This window comes from Macrotis lagotis, chromosome 1 (genome assembly GCF_037893015.1).
Source record: "Macrotis lagotis isolate mMagLag1 chromosome 1, bilby.v1.9.chrom.fasta, whole genome shotgun sequence".
NCBI lineage: Eukaryota > Metazoa > Chordata > Mammalia > Peramelemorphia > Peramelidae > Macrotis > Macrotis lagotis.
The window spans coordinates 276,235,506-276,255,996 of NC_133658.1; the positions used below are offsets into that span (position 1 = coordinate 276,235,506).

The window sequence follows — 20,491 nt, forward strand, 5'->3', positions numbered from 1 at the left end:
TCTTGGCTGCTGTCCTTCTGTGACTCATGGGATGAGATCCAAGGTCTCATTCTAGGATAATCCTAGTCAGACAGATAGGAAGGTGCTGTCCCCAGTGATCTACTCTTATTTATATCTCCTTTTGGCCTTCAGTAGATAGATTCCTGGATTCTATAGTTCATGCTCTTGTACCTCCTCTCTCTCAGCCAATTGTATTTCTTTTTTTTTTTGGTGAGGCAATCAGGGCTAAGTGACTTGTTCAGATCTTCCTGACTTCAAAGCTTATATACCACCTAACTGTCCTCTTTCTTTCAGTCAAGCACAGACCAGCATAGAGCAGGTTTAGGTAACATCTGCCACAGTCACAAGCTCATAGAATCATAAACTTTAAGCTAAAAGAGACTACCTAGGCCACAGTTTATTAACCTGGGTCCATGAACCTGTTGCTTTTAATATTTGAGAACAATATAATAAGCTCCTTTTATAATCCTTTGCATTTTATTTAATGCATTTAAAAACATCATTCTGTGAAGGGAATTCTAAATGTGCACCTGATTGTCAAGAGTCCATAAAACATAAAAAAGATTAAGAATCCTACATTTTAATCCAAGCCCTTCATTTTAAACTGTATCTGATAAAGAGACAGAAACACCAGGTGATCCCAGGAGAAAACTCAGAAACACATATTCTCTGTCTCTCTGTCTCTCTCTCTCTCTCTCTCTCTCTCTCTCTCTCTCTCTCTCTCTCTCTCACACACACACACACACACACACACACACACACACATGAGGATACATCATATTTAGCACCTTTGGGACTCTGAGGTGTGAGTCTCTGCTGACATGCCATTGTTCTATCTAACAAGGAACATTCCATGGGGATCTGGGAGGTGAGGGTGGGTTGTGGTCTCACAAAGCAGTCATATAATTTCTTATGCAGTTTATGTAGGGGAGAAAAAAAAGGGGGGGAGTAAAGAGAATGAAGAAGAAAGAAAGAAGGAAGGGGGGGAAGAGACAGAGAAAGAAAAGAGAAGAAAAAGAGAGGACTATTTGAATTAAAGGATTCCTGAGTGTGAATGAGAGATGGGCCACAAATACTTTATGGAATGAAATCCCTGAAGGGAGAACAAAATCTCTATCCCTTGGGAAACAGAAGAAAATGTCTAAGAGGGGTGGTTTGAAAGAATAAGAACCTTATAGGGGAAAGAGTCCTGGTGTCAAGACCTGAGTTCAGATGTGAGTTCTAACACTTAGCTAGCTACATGACCCTGAGAAAGTCACTTATTCTCTCTGAGCTTCAGCTTCCTCATTTGTAAAGTAAGGATAATCACATATCACCTACACCACCCCTTCCCCCTCACACACACACATACCCAGGATTGTGATCAGGAATGAATTTTATAAAAACTTAAAATCCTATTGGAAGTATGAGTTATTATGATTACAATTATTATTACACATTCCTCACACAACTACAGGAAGTTAAGAATGGGAAACAAGAGGAGATAGGAAATTGACCCAGGAAGAGGGGGAACCTCAAAGAAAGCAACAGGGGGGAAAAAAACTGCCCAGTCAAAATGAGGAGCAGCCACTGTGACACTCAGTTCAGAAAGAATACCCCTAAACAAGGCAACTGACAGCTGACCAAAAATTAGAGAGAAACCAGGCAGCAGCCAACAGTGGCCATCACCCAGAGAAGGATGATCTGGTATTCTAATAGAGCAGGTAGCCAGAAGCCTGGCCCCAGCACATCATCTTCAGTGCCAAGAGTAAACTGGAGGTTGTCCAAGGGAAGGGAGGCTGGGAAAGAAGGAAGCTGAGACCTGACAGAGTGGAGGTTTTATGTTCTCCTTTGAAAGGAAGGTACAAGCATTTATTAAGCTAGGCACTGTGCTTTACAAATATTATTTGATCTTCACAACAACCCTGAGGAGGTGGGTACAATTATTGGCACCATGTTACAGTTTAGGAAACTGAGGCAGGTAGAGTTAAATGACTTGTCCAGGGTCACACAGTTAGTAAGTGTTTGGGACCAAATTTGGACTCCGCTTTTCCTGACTCCATGCCATACCACCTAACTATCTTTGGAAAGATGAGAGAGTCCTGATCTATCCTGCTTTGATGATGTAAACACAGTATTCATGGTAGATGGTAGGCTGTTGGGTAGTGAGAGGTGAGGAGTAGATACATTCTGGTCTCGGATGTTCTTATACAATGAGAAAATCCAAGAAGGAAGAGAGCAGAGAAAATAAAGAAGAGATATAAGAGAGAAAGAGAGCAGGTGGAAAAAGAGAAGGGGGTGGGGGAAGAGGAAGTAGAAAATGTGAGGACAAAAGAGGGAAGGAGAGAAGGGAGAGGAAAGAAGAGGGAAAGAGTGAGAGGGGAAAAAGAGGGAAGGAAGGCAGAAAAAGAAGAGAGGTTAGGTTAAAAAAAAAAAAAGCTAAAGACATGGCAGGGCTGACAGTCACCCAATCAGCATTCTTAACTCTTGGGATGTATGTGTGTGTATCCCTGACCTAAGCAATAGATAAACCCAGTATTATTCTCAAGCCACAAGAAGGAAAAATGGCTTTAGCCATAAATGGCACTAGTCCCAAGCTTAACTCTAGATCCCTCTCAGACCTTCCTTCTCAACTGCCTTAGAGGTTTTGGGAAAGCTGGAAGCAATAAATAATCCTGGGCCTAGAGGCAGCTGCTCTCATTTTTCATATATGGGATCAAACATTTAAAAAAACAAAAACCTCCTCAAATTTACTCAAAGTCACACAGCTAATAAAGGGCAAGAGAGTCTGATCCCACCCATTCCAGTCCCACCCCTTTTCAGGACCCCCACCTCTATAAGTGCCAGAATATAGCCTGGATATAGCCTGGGACTTTTAGGTTGTTTTGTGGGGGTTTTTTTTTTGCAAGGCAAATGGGGTTAAGTGGCTTGCCCAAGGCCACACAGCTAGGTAATTATTAAGTGTCTGAGACCTGATTTGAACCCAGGTACTCCTGACTCCAAGGCCAGTGCTTTATCCAATATACCACTTAGCCGACCCGACTTTTACAAAATTAAAATTGCTACCTTCAGAGGAGTAATTTATATTCTTTACCAATATGTTTTCTCAATGTATTCTGATTGGTTGTTTTGGGAAAATGGCTATTTTAAAATCAATAACATGTTTTATAACATTTTACAGCTTATCAAGGATTTTCATGTTCATTCGATTCTCACAGTTTTGAGGGGAGGAGGTAAGAGAGATGTGATTATACCATGCTTAAATTTTATCCCTGGAGGGGTAAGATGACTTGCTTAGGGCACCCAGCTAGCAGAATAAGCCCCAGAATCAAGGTCTCCTAATTCCAAGACCAGTGGCTCTTTCTTTGATACAATACTGCCTATTTATGGGAGTGATTGGACGGAGAGTAAGAGTGATCAGTGATGAGATAGCTCCTGAGTAGGTGAGCCCTTCTCTAGGATTATCTAGAGATCCCTGAGACCAGCAATAAGTAAATGGGATAGCTATTTGGGGCCAAAGATATAAAAATACTTATTATTCCTCATGACTTCCCCCCAAAAGGCAAGCATTTAATCCACTAAAATCAGTAAGAAAATGAAGGTAAAAGCTACTTTCTTTTCTTCCAAGAACCTTCTTCCAAAAGGATATGAATAACAGAAAGCTGATATGCATGAACACAAAAACATCAGAGCAAATTATGATAAATGTCAAGTCTTTTAAAGCCTTGCATCTAAAGAATAGCCATCATCTCCTCAGAGATAGACACAGAGTATGTTGAGGATCAGAACAGGCATCTTCCCAGCTTTGCCTTCACATTAATATGTACAGGAGCCAGAGAAGAGGGGACCAGTGGTGTCCAACTGACCAAACTGTTCACTCTGGTTTCCTAGTTGGGCTGTGAGGAAAGAAGGGAAGATGAAGAAATAGGCCTAGTTTCAAACCAGTGATCCCCATCCTTTCTCAGGAATCAAGACAGTAAAATCCCAGAATCCTGGAGTTGGAGAAAGTCTCAGAGTGCATTCTGAATCTAAGTTAGGTTCTTGATGGTATATTAACAAATGGTCTTCCAGCCTTTAAGTCTGAACATCTCTAGAAGGGCAGACCCACCACCCCCAAGGCAACCATAATATGCTGTCATTTTTAATTCCTTCTCTAGGTGTTGTAGGCACAGTTATAGTTTAGGAAATCTCAGGATTCCAGATAACTCCACCTAAAAAAGCACATAAGGAGAATAGATCCCAAAGTAATTTAATATTCCTAATAATTGCTGTCTTATCAGAGAAGAAAAGAAAATTTATTACAGTAATAATGACTACATCTCCTGTAGTTAAGAGGGTCTTTCACACCAGTGATTTCAATAAGGTACCATATGCTATTGAGTTTTACAGTAGAGACCTGGACAGGCAAATATGCTCTAGACTGGGAACATTCCCTAATAGGGTTTCATATCAGAAAGTGGGAAGTCTCATAGCTATCAAGACTTTCACCACAAAGTGGATAATCCCATAGTTTTATCAGGTCTTTACACCAGCCAGTTCCATTACCAACAGGACTTTCTATCACAAAATTGACATCCCATCAACTAAAACAGAGCTTCACAAGAGAGATTTAAGTAATTCCATGTGCTTTGGAGCTTTATGCTAGAGATTTTTAGCATGTCCCATGCTAAAAAAAAGTCTTTATATCAGAACAGGACAGTCCTATGATTAATAGGACATCACAACAGAGTTTGGATAGCAAACATGTCCAGGTTCAAAGCCATAGAACAAATAGACTGCTAATTGACTGGGGGGGGGGGGGGGTATCTGGGTAATGACAATGAGAAAATCTAATTTCAACTATTGAACCGGAAAGAAAGAACCTAAGCAGACTCACCCCTGGCTATTCAGATTAGGAGGCTTTGAGGAAAGGGCAGGAGGGGTAGGAAGTGGGAGGGGAATTCTCTGGAGCAGAGATAAAAGGGGCCAGAACAATCTAGACCTACTTTGTGACTTTGAAAATCCTCAGCAATCGAAGAGCTCTTAGCACACTGATACCAAATGAAGTCCCCGGCTTGATGGCTGCCCAGATAACTTCAAAAATGCTTCCAACGATGACCTGTATGAACACATGGGAAAATGCCCCCCAAATGGTCTACATGTATGTACCCTCTCAATGAGGTGAGGAATAAAATGTGGGAACTGCTTCCCTCTCCCATCTAATCATCTTATTGGGATAGGGGAAAAGAGGAGGAAGGATCAGTAATTAGAGAAGAAGCAAGGCCCAGGACATGATTCCAAATCTGAGTGGGTGGAGCTACCTCCCAGGGAAGCCCCCAGGTTGGGCCAGACATTAATAGCCTCACTTCTCTTCCATATCAGATCATTCAGAACCCTAATCCTGTCAAATTGTCAGCACCCTCTGTACATGAAGAATCAATATCATTTTATCTGTACAAATCATTCTGATCACCAAGAAGGATCTTCACCTTCCTTCAATCCTAGCTCAACAGGTATATCCCTCAGATGGCCTCTACTTCTCTCCAATACTTTCCTCCTCTCAGCACTGTCTCTATTATTATTATTTTGCTTCTTCTACATAGAGAATGTATATGAGGCATGTATATGAGAGGAGAGTCTGGGGACATTATCAAATTTGCTGACCTGATTCACAGGATCATAAAGAGATGGAAACTATCTTAGGTGTCATTCAGTTCAACTCCCTCATTTTACAGATGAAGAAACTGAGGCATAGAGAGGTTAAGCAATTTGTCTAGGGCTACAGAGTTAGTAAATGTCTAAGGTAGATTTGAACCCAGGTTTTTCTGACTCTGGGTCCTGTGTCTTATCCACAATGCAATGCTAAGATTGGTAAAACAGACAGAATAACCAAATCTCACATTTATATTGTTTTTTTGAATTTATGCAGTCCTTCCCTGACATCAATTCTGGTATCTATTTTGGAGATGAGAAGACAGACTGAGTAAGGGGAAGCATTTCACCCAAGGTTAGATAGCTAACAAGTTTTAGAGCAGTTTCCCAACTCCGGGTCCAGAACTCTTTCTTCCCTTTCACCAACGTCAAAAAGAAAACTAGAAAGTGACCACAAAGTCTTATTCAAGAAATGGAAAGTCTTACAGGCATATGTTTTCTTCCAGCTGAAAATTATAATTTTGGAAGATAGAGAAGGACATGGGAGGTGACCAGCTACCTTTGTCGATGGTATTGAGGATGAAGAATTTTTTTTTTATGCTGGCTTAAGATCTTAGAATTTGGTGTTTCTGGCTAGATGTTTTTAGTGTAATTTTCCTTAGAGACTAGGAATAACATATTTAGCTAAAATACATGCCAATCTCATCAGGAGACTTTAAAATGAAAAGGAGAAAATTGCTTAACTTTGTTCCTCTAATCCCCAAATCAAAAACTAGACGAGTCATAAAACACAACAATGAGGTTCTGGGGTATGGCCATTGTTCTGCTCCCTACTGACACCCATTCTGAGTCCCTAAGGTAATCACTCACCCCAAAGTCAAAGCAGTTGAAGGACGAATGGAAATAATTTCTTGGTCCCAGGCCATACATCTTCAGAGACATCTCAGTGAGGAAGAGCCCCAGGAAAACAAACTCTGCAAAATCTAGAAGCCAGAAAAGAGACTAGATTATCTGTGGGTCCCCCTTGGAAGTTCCCCAGGTGCCTGCTAGACACCAGAGATCCTTTACAGTAAGAAGAAGCTTCTCCTGAAGAAATGACTTTGCCCAAATAATCTTCATGGCCTTCCATCTGAGTAGAGACCTGGATAGGCTATCACTGATCTCCTGGGACCACATTGTGGAGAGCTGAGCAATGATAAGAAGCAGTTGTGGGCCCCAGGTTAGGTGGTTGGTGGAAGAAAGGGGATGAGTGCTGGGTCTGCTTCCTCCTCTTCCAAAGGCCAGACATTCAAAAACTCAATTCCCTATCAATGAGGCTCTAGAGTCCTGGGTTTTGATAAAATAAACTCTCATAAGATGGTTGTATATGAAAAGGCTCTGCGTCTCAGTTCTTATGTAACATATCAGATTGGTTCTCTAGAAGCCCCTTTCCTCTTAGGTTAGCCAGAACCAATATTTGCAGATAGCACCTTTCCCTGGGAATAGCAAAGGGAAGGGATATCCTTACCCCATCCCAGGAATCTCAGAGACTGTTGAGGACCAGTCTGTCAGCAACTTTCTTTATAAAGATGCAAAAGTCTCCTTTAGACTCTAATGAAATGATGCAAGGCAAGGTAAACCAGGATACTATTATATACAACTTCCAATGTAAACAGAAAGCATGTAAGCGCGCACACACACACACACACACACACACACACACACAGAGTCCTGAAAACCATGTAATTATAATTACTAAGTTTGACTCTGGAGAAGAAATGAGAAATTTATATACTTCCCTCTCCTTTTTTGCAGAAGTTGGGTACCATGAGTGTGACAATTACATATACTGGTCAGGTTGGATTAAGGTGCTGGTTCATTTTACAGAACTACCTTTTTTTCTTTAGGTTTTTTCAAGGCAAATGGGGTTAAGTGGCTTGCCCAAGGCCACACAGCTAGGTAATTATTAAGTGTCTGAGACCAGATTTGAACCCAGGTACTCCTGAGTCCAGGGCCCAGGGCTGGTGCTTTATCCACTGGGCCACCTAGCCACTCCAGAACTACCTTTTTTAAACCACTTTTTAATTATTACAAGGAATACTCTCTGGGAGGGAAAGAGTAAGTAGGGAGGAATATATTGAGAAATGAAGGTGACATAAAAACAAAAAGATATCTATCATTTTTAAGAATGAAAGAAATTCCCTTCCCCTCACCTTTACAAGTACTATTACTCTCTTTGAAACCTAAGTCCCTAGCATACAATAGGCACCTATTAAATGTTTGTTGTCTGATTGACTTAAGCCAAATCATCTTTATCGTGCAGATCAAGAAAATTCTAGCCCATGGGCTTAGACTACAAGTCATGAACCAAGTAGAGATGTTGCTAGAGATTTCTATGCTGAGAAATTCAGCAAAACTTGAAGAGTGACATTTGAACAGCAGTAATAAGGGAAAAGGGCAATTTTCTCATTGTCAAATGAAATTATATTTCTAGAGCAAGGAATGAAATTTTTTCCCATTAGAAATGAGGAAAACAAGCTTTTGAACTTAAAGTAGAAATTAGAATGGTTTTGTAACCAATTGTTGGTGTCCATCTTTGAATTTAAATACTTATAGTTTTTGGAAAGAATTATTTAAGACCACAGAATATCATACCCAATCCCCACTTCCTAGGAAGAAACAAGACCAGAGAGGCAAGTCAATTTCCCAGTTTCACACAGCTAGAAAGTTATAGAACTGGTATTACAAGCTCATCTTTTTTTAATTCCTCAGTGATACAGATTGCTACCTCTCACCACTCTGGTCAAGAAGAGTCTAGCTCTACCCCTGCCATTCCATATTTCTGTTCTGGTACCCTAAGGACCTGGGTCTTCTCCAAATCCTGCTTCCCTGGCTGGCAATCAATCAGTAACTATTAAATGTCCCAGGTATGCTGGGATACAAAGAAAGGCAAACACTTTTTTCATTAAAGAGACAATTTGCCAGTAATATACAGAGTAGATGAAAATCACATGAGAGTTGCTGAATCAATATTTGTTGAATGATTTTCCTCTCCCAAGCCCTCCCCTGTACTTATCCCCAGTCACTTTTCCTTGGTCTAAAGGAGAAGATCCATAATTTTTTCAAGGATTCTACTCCATGGGAGCCTGTGAGGATCTTTAAGCAGATACAATTCACCTACCCAGTAAGAAAGGTGCTCATAGAATCCCTAGATAAGGTAGTTCCTGCTGAGATCACTCCCCAAGTGTGAATAAAACTCAAGGGGCAGGAGAACCTATTTGTTCTTTATCACTGATCTGTTTCTCTATAACTTATCCTGTCCTCCTGCAAGGATCAGATCGGATGCCTTGTGTAGGCATAAGACTAATAAAACTCAAGGTATCATCAGTCACTTGATGGCAGCAACCTGAGGGGAGAGGGGAAAAATTATTCTGGAGTGGGAAGACAGAGCCTCAGTAGGGTTTGCCAGAAACCACAAATCTTCAAAAACTATAACAGATGACACATAATGAGAGATGAGAGAGGATGAGCATCCCCAAGAAGCCACAATACAAGAGTGTTACACAAGATTTCAGAATACGTTTCTATATGTTCATTGTGCATCCTAAGGAGGGCATGGAGGGAGGACTTTTCTTTCAATGGTCTGAAGAGTTGTTCTAAGATATACCACCTAAGCAACAAATGTCTTGCTGTTTGGTATCTGCTGACTAATAGCCATATTTTAAAACTAAACTAAAAGAAGATCATGTTACTAACTACTCAATTTGTATGATCATAGAAAAATGGCTTTAAACACATATAGTCTAATCCCTTTATTTTATAACTTACCCATAGTCACACAGGTAGTAAAGTGGGAAAGATGGGTCTTAATTCAGATGCTCTGACATATTGCTATCTCTACCTCTTATGGAACATTACAGATAGGTTCTCCCTGCCTTGTGAAATATAGAGGTGGAGGGGAAGTCTGTGTCCCTTACCCTAATTGTCTGAAAGGGAAGATCAAAAACTAATCCATGAAGAACTTTGTGGTTCACAGGAGTATGTCTCCCTTCTCCACAACATTTGTAGAGTCTTGACTCATTTCATGGTCCTGGGTAGCTCTTTGTACATGTTCTTCTTAAAGATGTTTAGGCTATCAGCTGGGAAGGGGACCCTCCTACCACCTGAAACAAGGACTTTTCCATTGCAAGCAACCCACCTTCAGATTCTCTAAGTGTCCCCTTTAAAGCTAGAATCAAGTTCAAAAGCTCTTTGATCTACATGCCTCAGATTCAAAGCTACAAAGCTGAGGCTGCACACACCAAGGCCCACCTACCAGGTCTGGAGCAGTTGTTCCTGGGTGGGAGGGAGGGAGTATCTTTAGATAGGCCATCCTCCTCCTTGTCCCTGTCATTTCTTTTCTTTAGGCCTGAAGCTCCCTGTATCCCAGGTTCTGCCTTCCCATCTTTGCTCCCAACTCTACAATTCCTCCCAAGCCTTCTAGTTCTACTTCCTCCATGAGTGTTTTCCTGGTCACTCCAACCCCCGGTGCTCTCTCCCTGGTGCCAGCCTATATTCCTCTCTATACATCTGGTAACTAATCAGGTACCATTTTACATTATGTCCGATACCATACTCTCCCCCTCTCCCCCTGGACATTCCAGTAAGGGATCCTATAGTAGAAGCTCAGCAAGTATTTCCTACACAAATGATTGAAACCAGAGTTTCAAGTAAAAGTGAGAGAAAAGAAGTCATATAACAGAGGATAAAGTCACTGTGACTTTGGATTTTAAAGTTGGAAGGCTTTAAAGATGACATTTCTCTCCACATACATACTACTATACACACAATTTAAAGATGGGGGAAAAAAAGAAAATAAAGGACTTGTTCCAGGTCACTCAGGAAGTGACAATACTAGAATTTGAACCCAGATCTTTTGACTCTAAATACAATATTCTTTCCCTTAAACTTTCTAGAAAATAAATGGGTAACTCAGTGACAGAGTTTAGGTTATCAAAATTCGTTAGTTCTTTCAAAGGGGAGGTATCAGAACATCCAAGGTAGTCTCTGGCTTCCAGGAGACATTTAATCTTGGACCCCAGAAGAATTGTATGTAGGAATACAATTCTCTCCCCACCCCCACCACCAAAAAATAATCCATCTGTCCTCTAAACTTCCCTATTTCCCTATTGAAGACATGATCATCCTCTTCCAGTCACTCAGTTTTATATCTTTTAAGTCATCCTTAAGTTATTCCCCTCCCCTCACTCCCCATGGCCAAGTCTAATCAATGATACTTCCTGAATCTCTCAAATCCTTTTCCTCTAAAAGGTTCACTAATTTGATTCATTCTTTCATCATCACCTCTCCTCTGGATGACTGCATTTACCTCCACTCTTCCAGTTTTTCCTCTCTTTAGGTTGTCTGTTCCCAATTTAATATTCCTAAAACACAGGTTTAACCAATTCATTACCCTTCTTAAAATATTCACTGGTTGATTTCCTATTGCCTCAAGTATATAATGCAAACCTAGCATTTGAAGTTTGCTACAGTCTGGTATATTGTAGACTCTTAATAAAGGTTTATTGATTGACTGACACAAAAGTGTGCCTTTCATATGCCTCTCATATATTTTTTCAAATTTCTTTCATATTACTTTTACACACTATCTTTGCCAAACTGGCCTACTGTTCTTTTTAACTCAACTCAACAAGACAGTTCCCATTTCCTAAGCCTTTGCATAGTCTGTCCCTTCTTCCCACCTCTTAAAATTCCTGGCTTCCTTCAGGAATGAGTTCAGTTGCCACTTCCTTGGGAAACCCCTCCTGATCCCCTCAAATCTTAGTTCCTTCCATTTCCCAAAATTCATGTATATGCATACACACACACACACACACACACACACACACACACACACATAAGAACACTGAAGTCCCAAAATGTAGGTTCTTTGAAAATTGGAAAAGCCTATTTCTTTTTATCTTTCTATATGCAGTGTCTAGCATGGTATCTTGTAATTGAACTGAATTCAATGTGCTTCTGTAGTTGTCAGAACAGCAAAGATGGATGGGAATTCTTTGGCTGGAGTTCACTTAATGAACTTGGAAACTAGCACTAAGTCTAGGGTCTTGTGATACACTGCTTTGTCTAGGGACTGAAAAATGCCATTTGGGTCCCAGCATCTATTCAGATTGGAAATTTAATTTAACTGTCCTCAACAGAAGCATTTCATAATGGAATTTAATAAGAGAAAAAAGTTTGGTACAAATAATCTAATCTTATTTTCAATGTGTGGTTCAAGACAATGCCAGTCCTGATTCCTTCTTGGCCTGGTTGTCTGCCCTGTACATCCCCCTCAGGCAAGTAGCAACTCATCTCTGTCACCCCTTGACTGACAAATGACAGTTCTAGTCAGTCCAGTTCAATTCAATTCAATTCAACAGACACTTATTAAGAGCCTATTACATGCATTCCCGGAGGGGAAGATATAAACATAAAATGGGACAATCAGAAATCACTGGCTGTGTCTACAAAAATCACTAAACATTCAGATGAAAAATGAAATGTTCAGTCAGCTGATATAATGCTCATGTTCTGTGTTTAAGAAATAGGCAGAAGTAACTTAACAGAGTTTTAAATATTTTCATCTAGTGTTAATGATATCTCGAAATGAGTGTCATTTAATAACTTATCCCAAATCACACAGCAGAGCATGGTTAATCTATAAACATATATAAACCTATATTACCTATATAAAAACATAACTACCCATGTATTAAACAAAAGGCTTCATTCTTTCCTCAGCAGTAAAAGTCCCTTTAAGCCCAGAATTGTTATGTGGTCCTAAAGAGATTTTAAACACATGATTGTGTATGGCCAATATGGCTGGCCACAGGTCTTTATATTCACCTGTCTATGGCCTGAGGGCTCAAACAAATTCCTCAATATGGAAGAGCTCATAAAAGTAATCCCTCTGTCTCTGGAATCCAGTATTGGCTCATTTATTGACTAGCATTCAATTGATTTTGGTCTACATCCCATCCCCAACATACAAACTCTCTAGTTGGCATCCACCCAGTCCCCAGCACTAACACTCTATTCCAGATCACTCTTGGCCCAGTGGACAGTCTCTAATATACCCTCCTACTGCTGATGAAATGCTTGCAGTCATTTAGGTTGTGCTGGTTTCAGTTATTCTCTGGAAGATGACACTTATTTTAACAGTCAGTCCTAAGTGAACACACCTTAGAATGAACCTCAGCCTTATTTCCACTAAGTCAATAAGTTAAGTTGACCAACAACAGCCTCATAGATTTCCTCTGTGTGTGTATATGTGTTTCTACCTGATACCCTAAACTCATTTTTTAAAAGTTTTTAATAAACTTATTGTTTATTTTTAAACATTTGTTTAAAACTTTTTTGAATCCTGAATTCTTTCCCTTTTGCACACCCTCTCCAACCATTGAGAAGTAAAGCTATATATCAGTTATACATATGAAATCATATAAAACATAATTCTATATTAGCTATGTTTTTGTAAAATAGAAGAAAAATAAAGTGGAAAAATTACATTTCAATCTATACTCAAGAGCTCATCATAGAGGTTTCTTACTAGCCCTGATGAGGTGGAATACCATTCATTAGAACTCAGCTTTAAGGATTAATGATAGACTTGGTTTGAGGCTATCCCACAGTGATCCAGTTTCTTTTAAGATTCAACTCAATCACTACCTTTTCCAGGAAGATTTTCTTGATCTCCTCAGCTACTACTTACTGTCTCTCCCCCAAATTATTTTATCACTCTGAATCTATCATTTGAATGTGTATATATATATATGTATGTATGTATGTATATGTATATGAATGCATATATTATGCATATGTGTGCATATCTGTCTTCCTTGATAGAATATAGACTACTTGAAGGTAGGGACTATTTTGCTTATACCTTTGTATTACTATAATCCCTCTCATTTAATTAGTAGGTACTTTTGATAAATGCCTGTTGATTGATTGAATCCCTTCATTCAAGGGCTGATTAAGAAAACGTGGATTCCCCAAGCAGATAAAAGATGAAGCAGCTGTGCAAAAGCTTGCTAAGGTCAATTTTAAGCATGTGGAAAGAGACAGAAAGATCAAGACAAGAAAAAAACAAGGCAGAGAATAAAAATTTACTGACTTTGACATTTTAATGAAAATAAGCCAAAATGGGAAAATTCATGTTGGCTTCTATAAACAGCTCCTAGGAGAATTAAGAGAAAACACCACAACTAACTATTCCCTGTAGACTTAATAGAGTAACTGAGTCTCTGGGGAGTGTTTCCAGGCATGGGAGAATTTCTCAAAGGTTCAATTCTAGTCTCTTCCCACTATCTTAGATTCAGCCTCTAAGACCAGGTCTCCTGGCCACAGTGCCCTATGGGATAGAACCTTGGCCTCCAGTCCCCCAAATTGCCAGAGTCCAAATTGGCTCAATCTAAGTGCATAAGAGTTCTGTGTAAACACCATCACTTGGTAAAATCCTCAGTGGACTGTGAGGTTTGAGAACTAGTCTAGGCCAGGGAATCTGGGAAGACACTCAAGAAAGGGTTATTCTTTGAAATGAAAATAAGCTCAAGCCTGTTCCCAGAAACATCTTACTTTATGATTCAAGCAGTATTTTACTTGTAGTTATGTCTTCCCTAGAGTCTAAAGGTAGAGAATGAATTTTGAAGACAGGAGTAAGTTCAGGGAACATGAGAGGTTCACAGGAAGGGGGAAAAAAACCTGAAGGCAAAAGCTAAGCAAGGGGAACATAAAGCAAGGAAGTGACCACTACAAATCTTTCCCCATCCAGAAATGAAACAAAAATATTGCCTTCTAGACTCAGCACTGAGACTTTGTATTTCTGGACTTCTTATTTATCTTCTGTGCACAGAAGGAGCAAAAACCTAAAAGTATTTGTTTTGTTTAAAGGGCAGTCAGGAAAGGAGATAGCCCATGACTGCATTTAAACCCTGGCCCTGCAGTTGGGTAGCCAGGGAAGGCATAATCCTAACAGGCAGAATTCAGAGATGGCATGGAGGAAAGACAGTGGCATTGAGGTAATAGGCATGGAGAGTCAGCCTCGGAATAGGATGACCTAAGTCTAAAATGTTCCTCTGACAAAGACCAGACAGATCAGGAGCAATCACAACGTCTAACATGTAATAAAAGCTTAGCTCCACAGTGGCCCGGAAAAGCCAGGGCCAGGGTGATGCTGGGCCCCAAAACCTCACCAATATGAAATTGATTGTGCCTTTTATTGGCATCTATACTGGCTGTACAAACTCAATTTAGGATCAAGTGAAACACCAGTTCATACATGAAAGGATCTACTCTACAATGCCACTTGGGGAAAGGACCAAATGATCTTTTTTAAGGCAGGACAAGAGATCTCTTTTACATTTATTTACATATGTATATACAAAAACAACTCGGTGAAATGATAATATAAAGTGCCAGACCTAGAATTAGGAAGAACTGAGTTCAAATCTGGTCTCAGACACTTACTGGTTGGGCAAGTCACAATTCTTTTTGTCTCAGTTTCCTCATCTATAAAGTGAGCTGGAGAAGAAAATGGCAAAGCACTCCACTATATGATCCCAAAAGGGTCATATAGAAATGGATATGACTGAATAACAACAACAAAATTTGTGTGTGTGTGCACGCACACAAATATACACATCTATATTGACATATACATACATATTTATACATTTACAAACAAATAAATATATGTCTACATATGTGTGTTCATTTTTATTGGTGACCCAAAGTACAATTTTAAGCTTTTTAAAGCTGTATTTTAAAATTTAAATTAGGATAGGATTAGTTAGTTATAGAAGAGGCTAGATTGCAGACCACCCCAGCCAAGGGCATTTTCTAAAAACTATATTGATTCTATGCATATTTTAGGTGTTTTTCTTGTCTTCCCCCCATTATAACATAAATTCTTTGCAAGCAGAAATTGCACCTGTTAGGGGGATTGACACCTAGTAGGCTCTAGATCAGTAGTCATAAACTGAATGACCTCTCTTGAACAATGATAGGCCATTCTTGTGAGATGATCATTCTGAATACTGGAAGAAGCTGAAAAAAAATAGGAACACATTTTTTGGGGGAGGAGGGCTTTGGTTTCATTCTTGCAGAAAGTCCCAATGAGGAAACACCCTCTACCAAGACAGATTGGCAGCTGTTCTGTTGCTTACAGTCTTACTATAGTCTGAGACACCCACATAGTCTTATGACATAATATATAGAGAAATATCCTTGAACCCCGAGGTTGCTGTCTGTGTGACCCTGCTAAGTCCCCCAATCTCTCAGTATTCTACTCAACTTTCTAAGATGATAGGTTGAAGAGAAGGTGTCAACTCGTTTTTGTGAAAGGAGTAACTTTATCTCGAGATTCCTAACCCATTCCAATCCCCATATGTCCATAAGCTAGAGAAAGAAATAGATGAAATGGTTGTAGATATAGGTGAGATAGAGACAGAATAGACATAGATATAGGAATATTGAGTCTCTCATAAAAGTTTTCAGAATTCAAAGGCATTTTCCATTTTCAATACCAGAAACCTAAATGAGTGAAATAAGCAGAATTGAGAAAACAATATACACAATGCCGACAATAATATAAATGGAAAGAACAAAAAAAAAAAAATGAAACTGAACACTGTGTAATTATAATGACCACGTTGGAGCCCAGAGAACAGATGAGAAAACACACCTCCCTCTCTTCTTTTGCTGGGGTTGGGGGGGATGTGGAACATTGTATGTATTGTCTGATGCTATTGAGGGGTTGTTTGGTTTTGCTAAACTGCCTTTTTTCCCTCTTCTTTCTTTTTTATTCTTTGTTACAAGAGCAAGCTTGAAGGAGGAAAAGGGGGAGGGATACAGCTGGAAATGAAACTGCTATAAAAACAAAAGATATCAATAAATTTTTTTTAAGTTAAGGAATTAAGTCTGTCCAAGGCCTGCCTTAATGCTGTGTCAGGAGTTAAAACATTCAAAAATAATACAATAACTACCTGCCCTGCTGCTTCTGCTCACAGCCTCAGTCTCCCCCCTTCAACACTTCAAACCCATCAAGCCACCTCAACTCCCAAGTTTCTTCATAGTTACTGCCCCCTTCTTCTCCTTCAATGCCAAATTTCTTGAAGTTGATCTTGTGTATCTGATGACTCTATCTATTTTCCTGTTTCTTCTCTCTTGCCATATTTATCTGACCCCTACCATTCGGTGGGAACTGCTCTTTCCCAGGTTGCTAATTTCCCCAATTACCAAATCCAAAGGCCTTTTCTTTCATTTTCATTCTCCTTGACTTCTCTGCATTATGTAGTGCTTTTGACCAGCAGCTCTGTCTCAACACTTTCCTCTCCTTAGGCTTAGGTTAAATTGTTCCTAGTTTTCCTCTATACATTTTCTCCCTTGATAATCAATTTTATTCATTTCCATGGCTTCAGTTATTCCCACCACACAAGTTCTGCTTCTAATACTGAGATCTCAGTTCCAGATCACATCTTTACTGCTGATAGAATATAGTAAACTCAAGGTGAAACACCAATAATAAACAGGAGCATCTAAACAGAGATTTAAGATTTGCAATATGCTTTACAAATATTTCTTATTTTTATTCTTATAGTCATCTTGGGGAGATAGATATTACTGTTATCCCCACTTTACAGCTGAGGACATGGAAGCAAACAGAGGTTAAAATGCTTGCCTAGAGTCACATTTACACAGCTAATAATTGTGTGAAATCAAATTTGAATTCAGATTTCCTGATTCCAGGACCAACACTCTATCTACTGGACAATATAGCTGGCTCTAATGAATGACACATCAACTTTAACATGTTCAAAATTGAGCTTATTATCTTCACCCCCCCAACCCCTTCCTAATTCTGACACTTATGCCTAACATTCTGATTCCTATTTTCAAAAATCGGGTTTCATCTTAGACACTGCCCTATTTCCCCACCCCCCCATACCTCATATTTAATGAGTGACCACCAAGACCTCACATAGAACCTATTTTACCCTCCTCATGCTCTAGTTTGCATTATATAACTATTTGAATTGTCACACACCCAGCCTTGAGGATTTTAACCTAAACCCTTTTTCTCCTCCCACCTAGCATAAGTCTCCACAGATACCAAACATTTTGTAAATGCTCCTTGAATTAAAAAGAATTCTGAAATAAGTGAATTAACACCTGATAAACTGTCCCCCTAACCTCCATCCCTTCATTAGGCAAAGTTTATTCAGGATTCAGCCACAAGTCATAACCAGGTTATTGAAATTCCCCAACAGGGTTTGAAATCTAAAGTCTTTTTCCCCCTTTAAAAGCTGAGAAATTTCCAGAAATTGAATAGCTAGAAGAAGTTCTAAATTTATGATTTCTAATTGCCTCTGCACAATAGCCTATTATTTCTCTAATGACCATCCTGGCTCACTGTCCCCACATCCCTCCAGTCCCCCAGCTGGGTCCATTTACCAACCCTTCCCATTCTCCTCCCACCCCGCCTCCTGGACAGCCCCCAGGCTCAGCCCAGAACAAGAAACAAGCCAACATAAAGCCAAGGGAATATAAGGAAAATCTGGCTGGGTCTGCTCCAATTGTGCACCCTGGTCCTTTTAATAGGACTCTTACCGGGGCGGCTAGGTGATGTAGTGGATAAAGCACCGGCCCTGGAGTCAGGAGTACCTGGGTTCAAATCTGGTCTCAGACACTTAATAATTACCTAGTTGTGTGGCCTTGGGAAAGCCACTTAACCCCATTGCCTAGCAAAAAAAAAAAATAGGACTCTTACCTATTTCCTATGACCAAACCCTTATCCTACAAACCCCTTCCAGTAAATGGGACACCATCTTACTTCTCATTCCCAAGTTCCTCCCATGGTTGCCTTCCCAGGTCCTTGACTTATCAATCTTTCCAGCTATCATACTCATTATCCAGTCATGTTTAGAGTCTGAGGTTGGTTACTCTCTCACCCCGACACTAGACTCCCTAATGCCAAACTTTTATCCACCCCTCAACCACTAGATCTTCCTAAAGTCCACTGCCTGCCTCCACACTTTCTACCTGTTACCTCTGGCCTCATTCCCAGAATTCTTCACCTGCTGGTAACAACCACCCTCCTCATATTACCCTAAACAGGTGCTTTCCCAGATTGCCTGCCTCCACCTTCATTCCAGCTTTATCTCTTATCACTAGTGCAGTCTGTCCTAGAATTTACCAGTCATATACTAATACAGGTGTTAATACTGACAATTTTTACCATTTCAACCCAAAGACAAACTCAAAGGTACACTTCTATTTCTCTATGTATTACAGCAATAGTGTGGTCCTCATTCCTGGATCCTGAGATCCTTTCAGGGGACCTAGACCCATTTAGGAGGCCCACAAGTTCATAAATTTAATGATAATGTTTTCCTTCATTCTCAGAGAAGACCATGACATCATCATCTGAGGGCAGATTTGAATTCCCATTCTCCTGACTCCAAAACCAGTGCTCTATCCATTGCAATTGTCCCCCCTAAAATACTTACACCTTTTCTCCCTTTTCCAATTCCATATCTCTGTGAAGTCCCTTTTTATTGATATTTTTCCATCAAAATTATCTAACTGCATGACCTTGGGCAAGTCACTTAACCCTATTGCCTTGCCAAAAACCAAATAATAATAATAATAATAATAATAATAATAATAATAAAATATATTTCAATCAATAGAACAAATTATAACAATTTGAATGAAGATACAAATTGGAGAATACTAGCTGTTTTTACTAAATAGATATTAAAGAAATTTGCAAAAATGTATAAAGCAATGACACTCTTTTCACTAAATTTTTCATTTTGGAAAATGCAATGTTTTTTCATTATTTATTTACATTAACCTATTGTTATTTTAAAATATATTAAAATAAATAGGTTTTAATTTCCAATGTGGCAAATATCAATAGATATAACCCACATAACTAAAAGTTCTTTGGGAGTAGCCTCAATTTTTTCTTATTTTTGGTTTTTGCAAGACAATAGGGTTAAGTGATTTGCCCAAGGTCACACAGCTAGCTAATTATTAAGTATCTGAGGTTACATTTGAACTCAGGTCCTCCTGACTCCAGGGCTGGTGGCTATATCTACTCGCTGCTCCACCTAGCCATCCCAGTAGTATCCTTAATTTTTTAGAACAAAGGGTCCTAAAACCAAAAAGTTTGAGAATTGTTGGCTTTCTATAGTTTCTTCATAGTATAAGTGTAGCTCTGGAAGTAATGTGGTACAGTGAATAAGGGAGGATACTGAAATTGGAGCCTGAGAAAGTTGATTTGAACCCATTCACTTTTATGCTGTGTGAACTCATCCTTTAGATGCTCTGTGACCTTGGACAAGCAACTTAAACTCTCTTGGTATCCTCATCTGCAAAATGAGGGAGTCAAATGAAGTGACTGGTCACTAAGATCTCTCCAGATGAAAAATCAGGGGCCTTTAAATAAATAATAATGGTGACAATGATGATTAATAATAATAATAAATATCACCAGGAAGAACTGAAAGTCACAGCTATCAGCAGAGGGAGGTATAATGAAATTTCAGAATCCGATTCCAGGCTGGGATTTCAAGTATCACAGGAAGAAGGGGTCATTGCCCACATAATTATTAAGTTTATTCCCATCTTGGCTTGCTTGGGCCATAGGAGAAAGAGGTGGACAAGAGCAGTATGGATCCTCTCTATGAAGACCTGAGATATAACACCATCATACAACTCTCTCCTCTTTCTTCTTACTGTTTCTTACTTCCTTACTCTTCTCAGCCTCCTACTCATTGTTCCTATTGCCCTGGATCTAAAGAATGTGCATCTTAAAAAGAGTGAGACCAGCTGGCAGCAGGGAGCCTCCTGC

The 20,491-nt window shown here is 39.5% G+C and overlaps 1 protein-coding gene across 1 annotated transcript in view; it reads right to left on the minus strand.

Moving 5' to 3' along the window:
* CACNA1B (calcium voltage-gated channel subunit alpha1 B) overlaps nucleotides 1-20,491 on the minus strand; it is a 249,476-nt gene that overhangs the window by 142,675 nt on the left and 86,310 nt on the right. The window contains exons 12-13 of the mRNA XM_074210540.1: nucleotides 6,481-6,593; nucleotides 4,965-5,077 (exon numbers count right to left, since the gene is read on the minus strand). Of these exons, the coding sequence (XP_074066641.1) occupies nucleotides 4,965-5,077; nucleotides 6,481-6,593 (226 nt within the window). The remainder of the gene's footprint in view (nucleotides 1-4,964; nucleotides 5,078-6,480; nucleotides 6,594-20,491) is intronic.